Raw genomic sequence first — 19,391 nt, forward strand, 5'->3', positions numbered from 1 at the left:
GGCCCTGGGTCGGTGAAAAGTCACAGGGACTCGTCCCTGCCACGGATGACACGGCAGGCCCCTGGCCCTTGCTGGGTGCCAGGTACTGGGCATGGGGCTGGGGGTCTCCCACGAGGTGTTCCTTTGAAGCCTCACGTGGACCCCCGAAACAAAGAGGTGCTGGCGTTCCCCGCAGCACAGAGCTATGTGTCTTCCTAGATCCTTCAAATCTGGGCTATTTTGGCTTGTCCGGGCCCGGATGTGGACTTCTCTTTTCCAGGGAATGCCAGGTGTTAAAACGCTGTGCATGGAGGCTGAGTCTGGCCCCTGGGAATGTCTTGCCCAAGGCACCTGGGAGCAGGTGCTCAGGGACCACTAGCTCTTGGGAGGCCCCCTTCCCCAAGGCCTCAACATCTGCCTGTGTGGAGGAATGAGCCCTGAGCACCTACAAGGGCTGGTTGGTTCCCTTCTGAGCCCCGGGAAAGCTCCCTCTCGTGAGACGGCAAGCCAGCTGCCTCTCCCACCCCGTGGTCCAGCCACCCCTTGGGCTGGCTCTCCTTCACTGGTGGGGTCACTCCCTTGCCTGGGTCACCTGGCCTGTCCCCATCTTGCTCTCTTCTTGGTCCTCCTCCTCTGAGAAACCTTCCGGACCACTGCCAGGCCTGGGGGCCCTCCTGGAGCACCACTGGTTTCCCCAGCTTTGCCACACTCTATGGTCCCGACCAAAATAAGAGGCTTTAGTCCCCTGCTGGGTCGCCTTTCTAACCCACTGTCCACTTTTGGTGAAAGCTGGCTGGTGGGCGAGCATTCCCATGTTACAGATGAGGAGAGGTCACTCCAAGGAGGAGAGACCTTCCTTGAGACCCAAGGAGGCCAAGTGGCCCCCGACCCCTTGGCTCTGGAGAGTCAGAGCGGATGTTCGCCCAGCTCTCCGCTCCCTCCAGTGGGTTCCAGAGGACCCTCCTCACTCCCCCCCTCCTGCTTTCAGAGACTCACCGCCATCCAGCAGGTGCTGAAGGCACAGAAGATCAGCTTCCTTCTGCGGGGCGGGGTCCGGGTCCTGGTGGCCATGAGGGACATGGACACAGGTAAGGGGCTCTCCCCTGCAGGGTAGGGTAGGCGTGCAGCCGGCTTCACAGGTGACACTCTTCCTGCGGGGACTGGGGACAGAGGGCCCCTCGGGCTGGGTGGTTGCCTCCAGTGACCACCGGGTCAGACCCAAGGGACTTCCTCTCTGCACAGAGGCGGAGCAGAGCTCTGGCTTCCCTCACGCAGACATTTAGGTTTTGACCTTGGTCTCCTGCCCCCACCATGGGACTGTCCTCTCCAGTCACATGTGCAATCTTTCCTGTTTGGGGCAAGAATGTTTGCAGATGCTGAGGACTTTCCCTCCGCTCTGGAGACCTGGTGCCTGTTGGGAAACGTGGCGGGCTCGCCACACATGAGCCAACTTGTGCACAGGAATGTTCTGTCTACCTTCTAGAAGGAAGGCCCGGGGCCCACGGGTACACGGTGGGAGTCCAGGCGGCCCTGGGGCTGAGGTTCCCCTGAGACCAGCCTGCATAGCTCAGCCACACCTGGAGAACCTGCCAGACTACCCCCTGTCCTAGGAGCCCGGGGCTGGGGAGGGATGCTCCCCATCCCGACCACCAGCTGCTTCCCTTACAGGTTCTCAGAGGCTTGGAGGCGCTGGTGGCTACTGGGCAGTGGCGGTCCTCTTGGTCATCGGACTCTTCGCGGTGGGCGTATTCATTCTCTACAAGTTCAAAAGGCAAGGCCTCCTGGCAGGCCGGGCGTGAGGTCAGGCCTTGGGCAGGGGCGGCAAGGGGCGGGGGCTTGAGACAGAATGGTCCCAGCCCCAGAAGCGGGTGGGAGACAGCTGCTTTGGACCCCACAAGCTTCTTCCAACCCCACCTTCCTCTCTGCCAGCATCCCGGCCTTATCTCCCCCAGGTCCACCCCGCCTTAGAGGAAGGCCCCTCGGAAAGTGGGATTTGTCACGGCTAGGAAGTGGTATCTGGTGCTGGATCCCTAGTGCTGAAGCTGGGGCCCTCGTCCCGACCCCAAAACAGCATCAGGTTCCAGCTGGTATGGACAGAGCCCAGGACTTTAACCACGGGTGTCCACTCTGTTGCTCACCCCAGGCTGGGCAGACCCCTTCCAGGACCCCCTGAATGGCCAGGTCTTCAGATGGATGAGAGATGCACTTGACCCTTTGAGAAGGGGCGTCCCTGCTCCCCACCCCACTCCCTTCTTACTACTTCACGCTTACTTGCCCTGTGGAGTTGGTGCACCGGGTCTCCCTGCGGTGTTAAGGGCAAGCATCCGGCCAGCCCCTCCCGTATCATGCAAGTGTGTGGGGGAGCCTGGCGTTCTGGATATTTGCAGAGACGAACAAGAAAGGAGAGACTCTCAGCCATATCTGCCCTGTCCGGGTCTCTGTCCCAGAGTACCCTTTCTTTAGTCTGCGTGCAAGGCCCCTCTAGACCTCGGGGACGGGCCAGCACCGTGCCCAGGGCCCAGCTCCTGGCCTGCCGCTGACCAGCTCCGCGGCTGTCCCTGCCCTGGGCCTCAGCTTCCCCATCTGTAAAAGGGGACTAAGAAGAAAGGGGTGGGAAAAGGGAAGGAGAAAAAGAACAGAAGGAAAGGGAGGAGGAGGAGAGGAGAGGAGGGAGGAGCAGAGAGGGGAGGGGGCGAGGAGGACAGGGAGGACGCTGAGTGGGCCCCGAAGGTGCCCCGGACAGGGGTGAGGGTGTCCGTGCTGGTCTGCTGCCTGGCATGGTGAGTGTTCTTAGTGAACTGATTGTGCTCCCTTGGGAGGGGAGGGTGTCGCCATAGAAACAGCACAGCACAGATGGGGGTGAGTGTGCACCCCCAGAGTGCTGGGCGGTCACTGGCCTTGTAGCATCCCTGTGGGCGGGGCTCAGCCAAGGTCACAAACAGCCCCAGGGGCTCCGAGGCTCAAGGCCACTCAAGGCTCTCATCATCCCTCAGGGGCAGGGGTTTCCAGGGTACAGGAGCCGCAGCAGAGGGAAGTGAGTTCTGGAGGTGACGAGTCATCCCGTGCATGTTCCAGCCGGAGGTGACCTGTGACCCCTTTGACCTGTGACCTGTGACCCCTTTGGTCACCCTCAGCCGTCGGCGCCCTGCACCAGGCGGGGCCTGGCGAACGGCGTCAGAGGAAGCCTGCTCCTTCTCGGCAACTGTGGGCTCTTTCTGGGTTTCAGACTACCTAGGCATCAGAAGCGGGGGAACCGGACCCCACGACCCCAAGCCCAGTCCCAGCACAGGCAGAGGAGGTTGTGCCCATGGTCTCTTCTCCCTCTGGTTCTGGAGGGACAGGAATTTGAGACCACACAGCCCCAGGACTTGGGCAGGACTCAGCAAGTCCCTCTCAGACCCGGGCGGGCATCCCGTCTGCCCCGGGAATCCCTGGCCCTTCCACCCATTCAGAGCCCGGGACACTGCTCTCCCACAGATGCTGCATGACGGGGACTAAAGGACAGTGAAACACCCCCTCCCTGCAATACGACCTCAGTCCAGTCCCCGCGGGAGCCACACGATGCACACTTGTGCCCTGGGGCTGAGGGAAACCCCGGGGCTACAGGAGCTTGCAGGAGGGAGGGCTTCCTGGACGAGGTGGTCTGGAGCAGAGATGGGGCAGGAGAGCAGATCCAGGCGCGCTGTCTGCCCTGTGCACAGGAGTGGTCCGGCGCCTCGGCCCCGGGCAGCCTCCCCTGAGCCCGGCCTCCACCCCGCAGGAAACGCCCTGGGAGGACCGTGTATGCCCAGATGCACAATGAAAAGGAGCAGGAAATGACGAGCCCCGTGAGCCATAGCCAGGCCGTCCAGAGCGCCATCCAGGGTGAGGAGTTTATAGATGATGATCTCGACTCGCAGACTCTAGGTAACGCCCGCCCTGAAAACCCCCTCCCCACCCTCCTGTGGGTCCCACCGGCCGGCACTGGGCAGCTGAGGGCGAGGACGAAGCCCAGGCAGACGGTGGCGCTGTGTCCCCTCCGTCTGATGGGGGAATGACCGGAGCTTCGATCGGAGCCTGGGGACACGTGGCCCCGGAGCACCCCATCCAGCTAACCCCACCCCGGGGAAGGCGTCTTGGTCACTGGAAGCGATGACTGTGTGAACGCGTGTCCACCACCCTGACATGGTGCCCTGTTACCGTGGTCTGCCTGCGTGTCCCGGCGCCTCTTCCCCACATATCTCTTGAGGTGGCACTGACTGGCTTGAGTCCCCTCTGGGCTTCCAGGCTCAGCCTGGGCCATTGGCTCAGTGGTCAGCAGTGTCACCTGCGGGGTTGTCCCTGCAAACATCTGCTGTGGCCTCTCCATGTGGCTTGGACTCCACACAGAGTAACGGCCATGTCCTCGGGGCCCCTAGAGAGTCAGCCAGCTAGGTGCTAGCCATGTCACCCTCCATGACTGTCACCACTGTCACTTGTGTCACGCTACATGGGTGGAGGTGACCACAGAGTCTGTCCCTCTTCAGGAGAGGGGACACAGTCTGCACCTGCAGCCAGGAGGGCCCAGGCCACACTGTATAAGGAACACAACACGTCCCCAGACGGGGAACTGAGGCTTTGGGAGCTTCCTGGACCTCCAAGGTCTCTTGGAGCTTGTGCTGACGGGGCCGTGGCTCTGCTCAGCTTCGGGGTTGGGGGGTGGGTGCGGTGAGCATCTCATGGATTGTCCCACGTCGGCCAGCCTGGGAGTCAGGCTCCTTTCCAGAGGCGAGGACACCCCGGTGCAGGGAGATAAGGTTGCCCCACTGGTGCGGAGGGACTGGGATCCCTGAGCCCATGTGCTTCCTTGGGCCCTCCCAGTTCCCATTAGTGCCCCGTGGCACAATGGTCCTCATCTCCCACATCTGCCAGGCCGGTCGTACTCCCCGGGGTGGTGCCTCTGTTCCCTCTTGGGACATGGCAGCCACTCTGATGTCCTGAGTGTGGGCTGCATGCTGGTCCCTGGGCTGACGGGCTGCCAGGAGCCAGGTCACTGGACAGATGAGAAACCCGAGGTTCAGAGTGGTCACACAGCCTGCCACCTCCCTTAGCTGATCAGAGCCGGGTTCAAGCCCATCTCTGCAGCTCCAAAGCCTGTGCCCTCCCCAACACTGCAGCTCCCAGGCTTGGGGTGCCATCCCTGTGCACCCCAAAGGCCCCCTCTGCCACCCTCCCCTGCTTGGGGCTCCCCGCTGCCTCCCACGTAACCCCGTCCCTGCCTTCATGCAGGTGGTATCACAGTCCCATGACCAGCTACAGAAGCTCCCAGGGGACCCAGGGCCTCCCAAGCTCGGGCGGAGGTTGGGGTGTCCCCGGAAGACCCGAGCTCAGCTCTCCTGCCTGTGGCCCCTCTTTGCTGTCAGGCTCCTAAAGGACAATGAGGGCATAATAACAGGTTGTTTTTATGGCACACTTAGTATGCTCCAGGTGCTTTTCCCCATGTAATCCCCATGCAATCTGCAGGGGGCGGCGCCGCCATGCCCACGTTCCAGATAACAAAACCAAGGCCGCAGGGTGATGGGCCTTGACGAGGGTCTCACCCAACGGGTTGGGCTCGTGGGTCCAGCATCCTGCAGCTGGGCAGCTGCCACAGAACTGTGGGCCACCTTCTCCTGGTGCCCCTGGGGTGGGGGTAGGCAGCGGGCAGACACCACTCCTGGTCAGCCTTCTCCCGTCCCCCAGCGGGCCAGGCCTCTGTCCCCTGGTCTCCTGTGGCTGTCCCCTCCCAGGACCAGGCCTCCCCAGGAGTGTTCCTGCAGTGCACCGCCCCCACGCAGCCCCTCCCCCCAAGCCCCTCCCGCAGCCCCCTGCCCTCCCTGCTGTGGTGCAGGTGCCTATCTGCTGGCCTTGGCCTCACCTCCTGAGGCCTGCTGGGGTGCAGGGTTCGGGAGGGCACTGGGAGAACCCACCCTATCAGGCGCCTAGGACAGGGAGATCCCCACACCTCCAGCGCACTCAGGCACACCTCCCCCCTCACCCCTCCCCCGCACACCGGAAGAATCCACGGACCCACGGGGATTCCCCCCAGGTTGGCTGCGGGCGCTGCTGAGGCCACCCTGGGTCCCCACGCCATCTGCGGGGGCGGGGGCGCGTGTGCTCACGGGCGGGCATGTCTGTCTCCCAGGGAATCACTCCGGCGTGGTCCTGAGTATCAACTCCCGAGAGATGCACAGCTACCTGGTGAGCTGATGTCCCCGACGCCGTGCCCGGGACACTCGCCTCTGCGCCATCTCAGCCCCGGAGGGCACTGGTGCCCGGACCCGCATCCCATCGGAGACCTGCGGAAGCACCACCTCCTCCAGCTGTCCCCACGCACGGGGGACAGATGTCCCCTCTTCAGCTCACGCCCGCCCAGCCCACAAGACGCACGGGGAGGGGCCTGAGGACCCCTTCCTCGCCCCCTTCCCCTGGACACCAGGCCCTGGGTGCCACCTGCTCTCCCCACCCCACTCTGGGCTCGTCTCTGCCCCTAGCCCCTGTGGACCACAGGCTGCTGATGCCCATTGTCCCAGCCCGAGGCCTGGCCTCCCTAGGGGGAGGTGAGCCCGTCAGGCGGCCCTGCAGGCCCTGTCCCAGCACAGGAGTCCTGCTTTCTTCCTCATCACCCCAGGGAGGGCGGCTCTTACCCGGCATGGCCTCCTTCCTGGGGAGTCCCCCTGAATCCAGAAAGCCTCTGCCCCAGGCCCGACCCCTGCCCCAGGCTCTCTGAAACAGCCCTCCATGCCTCTCTCTTTCCGCCTCTTTTTAAACTGCAGATGATGTAAATACCTCTCTAGGCAGCTGTTTGCGTTTTGGGGGTTCGCTCCCCTTTCTAGTCTCAACGGCCAGGCAGTAGCCATCTGCGTTGCTTTCTCAGAGCCCCCTGCTTGGGGACCCTTCCTGGAGGGCCCAGTGCCACTCCTCTGCTTCTCCAGGCTCCTTTTCTTAACCTAGGGCCCAGAGGAGCCAACACTCTCTCAGCTTTGTCCCCCCTGGCCCCCACCCTCGTGCTCCCCAGACTCTCTGCCCACCCACCAGGTCTCCTCCTCCCCACAGGCATGGAGGGAGTACCCCTGCCCCAGGGGCACCAAGGGTCCCATGCTTCCCAGCAGTTGGAGGAACCTGGGTGGGAGCCCAGGGACCAGCCAAGGTTTTGGATGGCAGAGCCAAAGGGCCCTCTAGGAGTGTGCCCCTCCTTCTGAAGGTGGAGAAATTTTTGAGGCCCAGAGAGGGAGTGACTTTCCCCAAGTCATACAGCAACACCCCGGCCGCCGAGGTGCCCCAGGGACCAGCCCTGCCCCTGCCCTCCGGTGCAGGGAGTCCGCTTACTCACAGATGCCTAGAATCAGGGACACTAGCCTCAGTCTACACATGTGAATATATGGGGGGGGGGGGATGTTCACCTTTTGCCTTGAAACTGGAACTCAGTATTCTCCCTCCCTCCCTCCCTCCACCCCTCTGCCTGTCCCTGGCCCTCCTCCCTCCTGGGCCTCCCTCTACCCCTCCTCCTCTCCCCTCCCAGCAGGGCTCTCCCTGGCCCAGGGCCTTTCCTTAGGGGATGGGGACACCAGAGCCCAGGCTAGGTGCTCCCGGGCTCCTAGTGAGTCCAGAATGAAGCCTAGCAGGGCACTGCCCCATGTCTCCTAGAAGGGGACTGTGGCCTGCAGGAGGGAAGGCCGAGGGACGCACCCTCAGACCCGCAACAGCCTCCCAGCCCCGCACGCAGGAATCGCGTAGTCTTTTGTGTTACAGATAGGGACTCTGAGCCCGTGGGGAGGAAGGGGTCACAGGACGTTACCCGCTAGGTGGAGGAGGCCCCCTGTTCACCAGCTGGTGCTTCTGGGCCCCACTCCAGAAGTTACCCTCTAGGTTGTTCTCAAGACCCTCAAGAGAAGGGCTGGGGCCTGAGGACCCAGGGACAAGTTGCAGGTGTGGTCACTGTGGGAAGAGATTCTTTGGACTTTGGCACCACCTCCTTCCAGCCCGTTAGCAGCCTCCAAAGAGAACTTCGGGAGCCCAATGTCCTGCTGTCCACCCCCACCCCACCTGCCCCATGACATCAGATGCACAGGGTCAGACACCTGTCAGCACCATCCAGGTCCAAGGTTAAGGTCAGCATGGAGTCCCCTGGCCACAGCTCTCCACTCCCCAGCTCACCAGCGCCTGCGGGTGACAACCCCTTGACCTTCTTTGACCACTCGACTTCATTCTCTCTCCTGCTTGGGTAGGGTTGTGGTGGTTCTTCTCCCTTAGTTATTTGTGTTTTTCTGGTATTACATTATTTTTACGAAGAGTATTTTGAGCGTGTGGACCCAAGAGTCCGGGAATCAGGCGACATCTGACACGACCTTATGTGTGTCCATGCCCATGACCGTAGAGATGAGCGTGTAGGTCTGTGGGGGAACGGGGTACACACTTGAGGTGCTGCACGTCTGCGGGCCGGTGTACGAGGCGCTGGGGACACAGCGCAGTCTGCACAGGCAGCCGACACTTCATTCGAACGGGCTATGCCCATACTTGGTATATGCACATAACAAAGACGCGAAAAATCCTTTCTTATTTTTCCTTTTTAAAAATCAATAAATCATTTGTGATGCTTTTAACAAAGATTAAATGAATATAATCAGCTTTTGCCTTATTATGAAGCGATTCTTCCCCCATTTGCCTAAACACACGCACAAAACACACACGCACACGAGCGCACACAGGCCCCCAGAGCTGTTGTCTCAGGGACGGGGATGAGGCCTTGGGGCCGTTCCTGACACTGAGAGCAAGTGGCAGTGACATTAACCTTTTCGGTCTCTGGATCTGGGACTATCCACCTGTCCACCTGCGAAGCCGCAATACTGCCCACCAGCTTTCGAAGTTCTCATGCGCGGGCTGGCGACCCTCCTGCCCTCAGGGCCAGCAGAAGGGCCCGCAGGCATCAACCCGTTTGCCAGAGGAGGGACAGAGTTCCAGCCAGCCCGACAGGGCACACTCCGGGCTGACGGTCTCCTGATGTCTGAGGTGTCATCTGGCCCATCTCGGAGGAGCCGGGGGCTGGACTCCCCCCTCCTTGGCCCAGGCTCTGATGTTGGCACTGCCCAGACTGCTCGGGAGTTTCCTCTGGGAGCGCTCGGCAGGCAAACACTTCCTTCCCTCTCTCGTCCCGGGTCAGAGCCGTGGAAATGCGCCCCAGCCAACTGTGCAGGCGCGCGCACATTTCCCACGTGGTCCCAGCAGGAGGTGAGGTCCGTGTGGGGCCGTGGGGCGGGGGGAGGAGGGTTGGTGGGGTGCTGACTGCCTGCTGCTCATCCTCGAGAGGACTTTACTGGGAGCTGACCCCGGGGTCCCCGGGAATCTGCCTTGGGTGGAAGCTCCGGAGCGAGGGTTTTCCTCTCCCTGGTGCACATCTCTGCTGCATGTATGTTTGGGGTAGCTTAGGAGGAAATCTGCATTATGGATTCGGGTCAGCACTGGGCCTTGAGGGGATGCAGCACCGCAGGGTACCAGGGGCTCTAGGATGGTGACTCATCCAGGTCTAGGAACCGGGAAGGGTCCTAATTATGCTGGGGATGTAGCCGCCCCATCATTACCCATCAGGCCTGGAGTATGCTTGCTTTGTGGGGGCGGAGCTGTGACTTCAGGGGGTGGTCCCCTATTCCAGTCCTGGGGATGCTACAATCCGTGCTGCATACCCCTGTGGGCTCAACCACCATGACCACAGCTGAAACTGGCTTCGCACAAAATGCACCAGGCCGACGGGTCTCTGGAGGGTGCCAGCTGCCATCCAGACTCTACAGCCTGGGGTCCCACATCCCATAGAATTCGGGGACCCAAGCTCTGTGCTGACAGCCGTATTCTCAGCTCCCACCTACGAAAAGCAGCCACCACACAAGTTTCCAGAATGTTCCCTGCACCAGCAACCCTGTTCTGTGTCACCAGTGAAGGAAGTGTCTGCTGGACACTGTGGGTTCAAGGTGATGGGGAATGGGGAGTCATCCACCTAAGTCCTGGCCTCGGGTTTCCTCATGGAACGTGGTTCCATGGTCCTGGCACGCTGCAACCAGAGGGCGGCATCATTCCTCACAGCTCCCACGGTCTCTGGTTGCACATGTCTTAGTGGGGTTACTGCTTCACATCCACCCCGATACCCGGTGGCTGCAGCGAGGTGAGGGTTCTGACTGCTTCTTCCTCGTGTGTCTGCATCCGCCTCCACCCCCACAGTGGGCATTCAACAAATGGAGAAATGAATGAAGGATTAGTTGAGTGAAAAGAGTGTCTATCTTGCAGAAAAGACACCCCACATTGAGGGGGGTTTGTGCTCCATTGACGTCCTGGGAAGGCTGCTGGAGAGCACATGGACCAGCGGCCTGCCCTTGGTGTGCACGAGGCAGACTGTCGGGCCACTGGGGAAAAACATGGGCTCAGCGCCTGGCGTGCAGCAAAGCCGGGGCCAGTGTGGTGGTCTTGGTCACCGCTGGCCTGCTGTTGTCACACTGGTGCTTTGGGACTGCTTCTCAAGGCAGCCTGGGGCTCCCAGCGTCAAGAAACATGGAACGTGTTTAAAAACAAGAGCAGAAAGTCTCAAGGGCATTGGACATCACCTCCCCCCTTCCTGGAGGATGCATCCACAGGGAGGGGACACAATATGCTGCTGCATATTGTGTGTGGCAGCAGCACGGGGGTGGGGGTGGGGGGGGTTGGCAGGAGGAAGCAGGCAGGGCACCCACCTGGGTGGCACCCTGAGACCTAGGGATCCCCAAATTGTTCTGGGGATGCAGATTCTTCATCAATGAGAAAGGGAAGGGACAAATGGGAGGCGCAGCCGTCGGTAGGGACATTTCCTCATCTTATGGCCGCTTGTGGAGTGCTCTGGGACGGAACAGGAAGGGGAGGGGAGCTGGAGGGGAGTGGTCTGGAGGAGGGGCCCAGGGGCCCCCCAGTGGGGGTAGGAGGGACACTGTAGAGCACCTGCCAGGGGCCTAGCATGCCTGCAATTTCCAGGCCTCACCCACTGACTTCTGAGAGCAGGCCAGCCAGTGGGGGCTCCCCACCTACTCCGTGGGGGTCAGAAGTCAGAAAACGCTCCAGTATGCCAACCAGAGACTCTGGGGTCCCTGCCGATCCCCTAGGACTGGGATGTCTTAAAATGTAGGCTTTGTTGTGACTAGGAATGGAAAGGCTTCAGATCAGGGGAGGGCTGCCACAGATGAGCTAAGCCTGTTGTACTCAGTTCTCAAGAGGACGGCCATGCCATGCCACATGTGGGCCATGTGGAGGAGGGGTCAGTGATGGAAGAATGTGAACCGAAGCCTCTGTTGCAGGTTCACGGGAAGGAGCAGGTGGACAGGGCAAACAGGCTGAGGACTGGCTAGTGGGAAGAATTTCAGGGGGCTCCGGGCCCAAGGGGCTGATCCAGCGTGTCTGGCACCTGGCCCTGCGGGAACTAGGGAAGGTGGCCCAGAGTGTGGGGACCCCCACTGGAGATGGTTGGGGGGTGGGTTCCAGAATAGTTGGTCTGCGTGCGCAGGCATGCTGGGGGGCAAGCCCTTCCCCATCTGTAGGAACCGGCTGCCCTGGAAGGGCAGTCTGTCCGTCTAGGGCTGGGGCTGGCCACCCCTGCAGAGAGCTCCGGGATAGGCCGGCCGGCCCCCTTGGGGGTCAGGACCAGCTGGCACTAGTCCCCCAGGTCGCAAGGTGGGTGTACCAGACCTGCTGCCCTGGGGATGGCCTCCCTCCTGTGCTCCCCACCCCACTTCTCCACTAACTGGTCCCTTTGTACGAAAAGATGGCCATTTTAGCAGCATCACGGAATTGACGAAGCCTCCGGACCTAACATTTCCGGATCACACAGGTTAGCTAATGTTCTCCCTGCTTCCCAGTAAGGAAGCTCCTGATTTATTTACACTGTGGAGGCTTTGTGTCACCTGCCCCCAAAACCATAACATGTGTGATGAATGTCCCCAAGTCATCTCTGTGGTTTTGAAGACCCAAGACAGGAGTTCTGGCCTCTTCTAGCCAAGTCTGAAAAGAAGTAAGAGACACCTCCCTTTCCTTCAGCAGCACCCCAGGATGTGACCAGGGTGCGGGACCCAGGGAGGAGCATCAGTTAACACGGGCTTAACCCGCCCCCGGGAGGGGAAGACAGACTGCCCATGCTGAATAGCAGAAGCTGGGGCCTGGAAGACTTTGTCCCTGGTTTTGTACTTTCAAGTGCACGGGGTGCACTGAGAACCCCCTTCTTCTAAGACGGATGGAGAGGGCCCCCCTCCTACCTCCCACTGGAACTGAAAGGGGCCCTTCACCATCCGTGATGTGTCCAGGTCCATCCCACACCACAAGGAGACAGAATTTGTGTTATGGGGTCCCACGGGGCCATCTGGCCCTAGAGCCTGGAAGGTAGGTCTGGGGGTGGGGACACTCAGTCCCCCACAGATCCCTGGCCCTGGGATCAGACCTGGCCTTTTCCCCTCATTGACCAGGGTGTCCTGTAGACTCCGGTCCAGCGGGCCCACACCTGTCTCTCTACCTGTGCAGCCCTTGCCAAGGGCCACTCCTCCGTGTGTTCTGCCTGATACAGTCCAGCCCAGTTCCTTGGGCCGGGCCAAGGAGAGCTCTGGGGGAAGAGCCAGCCACCTGGGGTGGGGGTGGGGGGGTGCTCCGTTGCCTTAGACTGGGTGTGTTCATCTGCAGGCGGCCTTTCTGTCTTTCTGGCCCTCCCTGCCCCCCAACCCTGGCAAGTGTGGCCGCATGGCCCTGCCACAACCGTCATTGTGACTCATTCTGGTCCCAGCCAGCAAGGGTCTTCCCCAAACCAGAGATCAGGCTATCCCACCCACAGGGGGAGGCTTGGACCCTCCCATCTGACTCCAGCCGCTTGTCTAGACTCACCTTCCACCTCCCCCTGTCCCTGGCTGCCAGTGTCCCGGCCTCACCGGCCTCACGAGGCTGAGGGCTGCGTCCCTGGTCCTCCCCTCCCCCACCCCACCCCCTCCTGTTGCCCCCAAGGCAACATCTTTCCTTTGCCCAGCTCCCTCCTGAACTCCTGCTCAATCACCATGACCTAGCTCCAGGACCCCCCTCCTATACACCCCACCCACCCATCCAGAGGGCGGCTGCCTCTTCTCAGGGGTGGGATGTCTGCATGCAGACCTATGCCCCCAGGAGGCACTGAGTTGGCTGTTTGGGAGAAGGAGCTCCTAAGAGGCAGGGACCATCTGATTCACTCTGTCTCCTGCACCTGGCCCGGAGCCTGGTCCTCAGCGGGGACACAAAGGTTTCTACATTGAATATTCTGATCCGTGGACTAAAAACCACTGGAAAGCACAGTAGCTGAAGCTCTTCAGGGAAAGAACATCCTTGCTCATAAGAAACAAGACACAGCCCCCACCTTCACCCTCACCTGCTCCTTCTTACCTGTGCCCTCCCCCCCAGGTGTCCATCAACCCTATGCCTCCACCTGGCGGAGGGTGAGGCTGGCAGAAGCAAGACTCAGAGGCCAGCTGGAAGCATAAAGCTTTATTGATAACACACCAATGAGGCACGCCGGAGGGCGCCAGTCCGTGGGCTACACCCCTTCAAACAGTAGAAAAATCCGTTAGTAAAGCAGAAAATTCACGGGAGGGGACTACAACATGGAGCAGACGGCCTGAAAACTGGTATTTCCGTTGGAAGTTTCCTTTGATAAAAGTCCTTGATGAATTAAATACGTTGAGAAACACAGTGAAAACATATTTACAATCCTTTGAAATGGGCACCGCCAACATATTTAATTAAAAAAAAAATCTTTGCTGTTTCTTGCTGGTTTCATTCAAAGAGAATTTTAAATACGACTTTAGTTTTTTAAAAATACAGTAAGGAAATAATTACAATCTTCATATGAAAACATTTTACAACTTAGAGCCGTGGTCAGTGAATGCTAAATATCTAGGATTTAAAAGTTGGTGTTAGAACTTAAAGTCACTATTTTCTTTCTCATTAGAAAATCAAATAGAAAGATTATCTTATTAAAAACACCTTTGGTCCCTAAGAATCACGATCTGATGATCCCATGTTGGAAACGCCTTCCCTGGCCAAAACCAGGGACACCCAGTGATACTTGCCAGTGGCGGGAGGGAGGCAGCCGGCGCTGTCCCTTCCCTGTTCCCAGCACTGATCCCAGCACTGCTCCAGGTAGAGGGGCCAGATGAAGTTTGGGCGCCCCTGTAGCCCTGGCCTCGAGGGAGACGAGCTTCCTGCAGAGGGTGCTGGCGGGAGAGGCAGTGCCCGCCAAGGGACACAAGGTGAAGTTCACCTTCAGGTATTCACAGTGTGGACCCAGCCCGTTGTGGGGATGGTGAAGAGCCAGCAGTGACAACAGGAACAAAATAAGGAATCACTCTCTTTAACATGACACCACAGATTTGAAAAATTTCCCGTTAAAAATTTATTTTAAGAAAAAGACAAAATGAGGAAGGCAACAGTTTAACATCTGAGAAAGCCCGGTGGGCGGGGGTGGGGGGTGGGGTGGTGGAGATGACAGCCTTCCCCTGGGAGAGGCCGCCTTGAAGGGGCCCGTGGGCTGGCTGCAGGGGTCTTTTCTGGCACCAGAGGCCCCACTCTAGGCACCCACCTCTCTGGCCACCCTCCGGAGGTCCCGTCGCACAGCTGGGCCAGAGAACCCAGGGCCCCCACCGCCTGCTATGAGGCTGCGTCCCTCTGCAGTCCCCAGACTCACGCCTGTCCCCGTGCAAACCTGTACGTGCGTTCGCAGTTGTTGCCGCTGTGAAAATGGGGGTGGGTCTCCTTTCTGGGGGCGGCCCTCGGGGCTGAAAGCACACACTGACTTTGCAGAAGGTGGCATATCTCCAACCTGCGTGGCTTGGGGTTTCTGGATCTCAGACAGTTGAAGGGAACGAGAATGATGGCGAGGTTTGGCAACATGGAGGTACGCGAACGGGTGACAGGGCAGCTTTATGCCACGGCTATGCACGGTCATCCAGAGAAGACTCCAGAAAGATCCACACCCATCTGGACCCTTCCCCAGACCCGCACAGGGTACCAGGCAGTGGAGCCATCCGGAAGCCCGGTGAGGGCGGGGTTACCTGCTCTGACTCCCACAGAGGGAACTGCCCCTTCCCCCACTGACTCCAAAGAGGGGAAAAGTGACCGTTCCCACCCATCCTACGCCACAGGTCACACCGTGCGCCCACAACCACCGTTTTGTTTCTGTGCAAAAGGTCAGTGAGTTATAAACACACAAAACTGGAGGGAATTTAAAGGCTGAAGACACCTGACCAAAACAGAGCCGGGGGCCGAGCCCCAAGGCTGACGGTGGGGCTGCGGGGGGTGGGGACAGGGAGCCGCTGTGATCCCCAGAGGTGGCCCCATGGGCACAGCTGCCACGCTTCTCCACTTTGGGTCAGGATCCTGTCACGGTCCGGGCAGCACTCGGTGAACAGGCGACACCTCGAAGGGAACAGGACTTCTCCCGGAGGGGCAAGCCTCCCGTGGCCAGCCTGCTCTGTGCCTCATCTGGTGGCCGCCGGCCAGGGACTCAGGGAGGGCCCTAACATGACCTTACCGCCCAAATCCTGACAAGACGTCTCATGTGTGTCTAATATGTACAGATATAAATTAAAAACTCTATTTATTGAACATATACAAATAAATAACTTATTTGGAAGCAAATCCCTTTGCCTAACTTTCTGATCAAACCTAAAGACACCGGGGGAACACGCAACACAGCAGGAGCCCGTGGGGGCGGCCGCAGCCTTGGCCTCTGTGTGACCCGCTGCCAATGGCTCCAGGGAACCAGCAGGATCCGTCTAAGCTTGCCGTCCTCTTTACAGGGCTGATGGTGAGGAAAGGGAGTGTGAAATCTGGGTTCTGCAGACACGGAATGCACACGCCGGAGTGAGCCCAGGGTCCACATCCCGGCTCCCACTTCGACGGGCTGTGTCCTCAGGCAAACCCAGGGGATGGGGTCCCTATGCTGCCTAGGGTCTCCCTGGGAGGGGCACGGGCAGGGGCAGCTCACGCTTTTTCCTCCTGACGGTTGGAACCTGTCAGTGGCTTGGACTGAGTTGGCTGACAAGCAGGGAGGCCCAAGAGCCTTACTTTGAGAAACCTTCTTTGACTGGAAGGCAGCAAAAGTCTACGGGGGATAAAACCTTTTCGTTTTACAGAAAATCATTTTTGTAGAGTGCAGGGCGGCCCAGCTTCCCATGCAGACAAACAGGACAGGGTTCCTCCCAACAGCGCTGGGAAGATGGACCCGGAGGCTTTGGGGGGCATCCTCCCTCGATTTCTTGGGGGTGCTCAGGCAGGAGGGGGCCCGCATCTCCTCTGGGCTCCACAGCAGCCCCCGCTCCCTGTTGGAAACTGTCTCCTGCCCAGGAGGCCGCTCACTTGCTCTCTAGCCAGAATCTCACGGGGCCATGAGGGCCCTGTGCTCGCCTGACTCCATGCAGAAGGAAGGTCTGCGTGAGTGTGGCCAAGCCCTGGAGGGACTCTGGAGGTGTGCCGGGGGTGTAGAGGAAAACATGGAGACCGTTTCTTGCCTTCTATCCCTAAGGTAGGTATGGATGCAAGGCTTGCTCTCAGCAGAAAGCGCCCATGTGTGCCCCTGAATCCATCTGTAGAGGGACCCCAGCGTGACTGACTCTGCCCGTCCCTGGAACTGAGGATCCCTGAGAGGGTCTCTCTGGAGGCCCAGCAGAGTTGGGTGGGTCTCAGGCTACATGGGTACAGAGGCCTGGCCTCGGCCCTCAGGCCTGGGAGCCACCCAGGGGCATCCGCGCTCTGGGCCTGGGTTTGCAGGCGGTGGGGGATGGGCAGGGGCCGGGGGAGGGACTGGAAGCTGTCGTTCTACTCGAGATGCCACGGTTCTATGGCCCAGTGACTTCCAGAACCTGCTTCCCTCTTGGGGGAATGAAGTCCCACCACCATCTGGGGAGGCTGCTCGGGGTTCTGCAGGTTGCCTGTAGGCTCTGAGGGGCACATGGGGTCAGGGACACTGGGGACGGAGGGTGGGGACACACATCAGTGAAACAGCAGAGACGCTCTGCCGCCTTTCGAAAGCAGTACAAATAATTCATAAAATAGGCTACAGAACCTCTGAAAATCCCTTAGAGCTAAGTGCAACACACGATAAAAAGAGACATTTTTAAAAAGTTTAAAAAGAATGGCAGCTTTTCGCATTGTGGCGACAAAAGCATTTGTCCAGAGAAGAGACAGTTAAAAGATAACAGACGCTTCACAGCATGGGTTTCCCACGCACCCGCCTCAAGTGACGTGGGGGACGGGACTGGCACATGGGGAGGGGACGCCGAGACACAAGGAGGACGCACTGCTCCCCCGCGAGGGGCCTCCGCGGAGCCGCCTGCAGTCCGAGTGCGGGGGACACGGGGCGAGCACTTGCTGAGCTCGGTAAAAAGACGCAGCTTCCCATCGGCCCCGGGACTCCTCTACCTCCCTTTCTGCTCTTCAACAGAGAGAGGTGGGGACCCCGGTGTCACAGGTGAATTTCTTTACAGAGACAAGTACAGTAGGAGAGGACGCGCAGGCGGGTCTGGGAGCTGGCGGCGTGGGGGCTCGGCCACTGGCCCTGGCGTCCGGAGCGGTGGCCACACAGGTGGGGCTTCCTGCGGCAGCGGGACAGCACCTGCGAGCGAGGCATCCCGCTGTCCCTCTACGTCCCATTCTTCAGCTCCCATTCCTGGTGTGGCGAGAGGAAGGGTACGGGTCAAAGCGGCAAGGCGCCAGGAGACAGGCCTGCGGCCGTGGACGGTGCAGAAACCCGTTTGGTGGCTGCTCAAGAGTTCGGGAATCACTGTTGAGCCGGGACTTAGATCAAGGAGGGGAGTGTTGTCCCCGGGCCCAGAGGCCAAGCCCCACCCCTGACCCCGGCTTCAAGTCCCACCCCTGACCCCGGCTTCAAGTCCCTTGTCACTGTTCTCGGGAGTCCCTCCCTGAAGCTGTGTGCATGGTTGCTGGCTCCATGAGCAGGGACGCCTTGGTCCCTCCAGGTGTGTCGCCGGCTTCAGCGTCGCTGTGCACTGACCCACTGAGACCCCACGTTTATCCTGGGGAAGTGGCAGGAGCTGCAGTCCCCAAGCCGATGACTGCTGAGTGCCTGCGGGACTCATGGCTCATGCACGGGCTGCAGCAGTGCCCTCGCAGGTCTGACCCGACAGTCAAGAGACTACATAAACCAGACCGTTTCCTGCACTTGTCATCTGCAAATGGTCAGGGGGATGGCCCCGGACAGCTCCCTCCTGAGACCCCTGCCCCCAGAGCTACCCCCCCCCCGCCCCCCGCACCTACAGGTACAGGCATGGACCCAGAATACTCCACGCCTGCTGAGAAAGGGAACAGAAACCTGCGGTAGCTCTTCCTTCCCTAGACTTGGTGGTACCCATAGCTTTGGACACTTGCTGAGGAGGACACGTGGTCGCAGACGCGTCTGCAGCCATGGCCGCCAAGGCCATCCTGAGAGCACACCCCGGGGGTACCACCCGCGTTCCTCCATGCCACAGGCCACCTCTGTGAAAGCCGTGGACTTCTAGCCAGTTTGGCCCAGGTCCTGACGTGGCCCTGGGACCAACGCCACGATAGCAATGCAGCCACGATAGCAATGCAAGGCCTGGAGGCCACGGAGGGAGGCTGCCTGCCTTCACACCCATCAGAGCAAATTCAATTCCTCCGCTGAACTAATGTAATTCTTCCAGACATGGTTTTTCTGAATGACATACTTGTAGTGACCACCGTCAAGAACTGTTTGCTTTGATAACCTACAAATGGTCTTTAAGTTTTCTGAGGTCTCTAAGTTCAGCATCCAAGCTTCTCAGGGCTGGTTCCGTGGGGACTGGAGACCACAGTAGTCCCGGGGTGGGGCTCATTGTATGCCCCCAACATGAGGTTCTGGACTTTTCACTTTTGAAAAGGAGGCCCCCTGTGGGGACTCAGGAGACAGTGAGGACAGGGTGTCTCCCCCACCCCACCCACATCCCTCCCAGAGTGGCAGGCACCCCTCATGGCAGGTGTCCCCCCTGCAGGAGGACGAGCTCACCTTTGCCTTCCGCAACACATGTCCCCGGCAGGGGGAGCTGCCTGCCGGCTGGCTCTTCCTCAACACGGCCGCACTGTTCACCGGCATGGGGCCCTCGGCGTCACTGGTCTCACAGCTGGACATGGGCGAGCTCTCTAGAGTGCGATGCCTAAAAACTGGAGACTGTCCATGCAGACAGAAGACCCCACATGAGGCATGGTCAACAGGCCTGCTATATGTCCCAGCGCTCAGGAAAGCACGCTGGCAGCGAGTGGGGTCTGCCTGGAGGAGCCCCCGGACCACACTCCCCCCGCCTCTGTCACTGCTATGCAGCATATGATCCAAGAGGAAGCTGCCAGGCACTCCCGGTCTGGGTGGGGAGGCACAGACAGACTCATCC

At 59.9% G+C, this 19,391-nt stretch overlaps 2 protein-coding genes across 11 annotated transcripts in view; one reads left to right on the plus strand and one right to left on the minus strand.

Annotated features, from left to right (window-relative positions):
* Nucleotides 1-8,603, plus strand: part of SORCS2 (sortilin related VPS10 domain containing receptor 2) — a 422,409-nt gene extending 413,806 nt beyond the window's left edge. For 2 of the 4 annotated variants that reach the window (XM_059165918.1, XM_059165926.1), the window contains exons 24-25: nt 968-1,067; nt 1,648-1,793. In XM_059165918.1, the coding sequence (XP_059021901.1) occupies nt 968-1,067; nt 1,648-1,778 (231 nt within the window). In that variant the 3' untranslated portion in view covers nt 1,779-1,793. Of the gene's footprint in view, nt 1-967; nt 1,068-1,647; nt 1,794-3,735; nt 3,886-6,121 lie in introns of those variants that run through there. The other 2 variants (XM_059165935.1, XM_059165939.1) reach the window with 2 other exon arrangements.
* Nucleotides 8,604-13,464: 4,861 nt separating this feature from the next.
* Nucleotides 13,465-19,391, minus strand: part of AFAP1 (actin filament associated protein 1) — a 132,154-nt gene continuing 126,227 nt past the window's right edge. For all 7 annotated transcript variants that reach the window (XM_059166062.1, XM_059166026.1, XM_059166049.1 and 4 more), the window contains 2 exons: nt 19,013-19,174; nt 13,465-17,659 (listed from right to left, as the gene is read on the minus strand). In XM_059166062.1, coding sequence (XP_059022045.1) covers nt 17,633-17,659; nt 19,013-19,174 — 189 coding nt within the window. In that variant the 3' untranslated portion in view covers nt 13,465-17,632. The remainder of the gene's footprint in view (nt 17,660-19,012; nt 19,175-19,391) is intronic.

The sequence above is a fragment of the Mustela lutreola genome, chromosome 1 (genome assembly GCF_030435805.1).
Source record: "Mustela lutreola isolate mMusLut2 chromosome 1, mMusLut2.pri, whole genome shotgun sequence".
NCBI lineage: Eukaryota > Metazoa > Chordata > Mammalia > Carnivora > Mustelidae > Mustela > Mustela lutreola.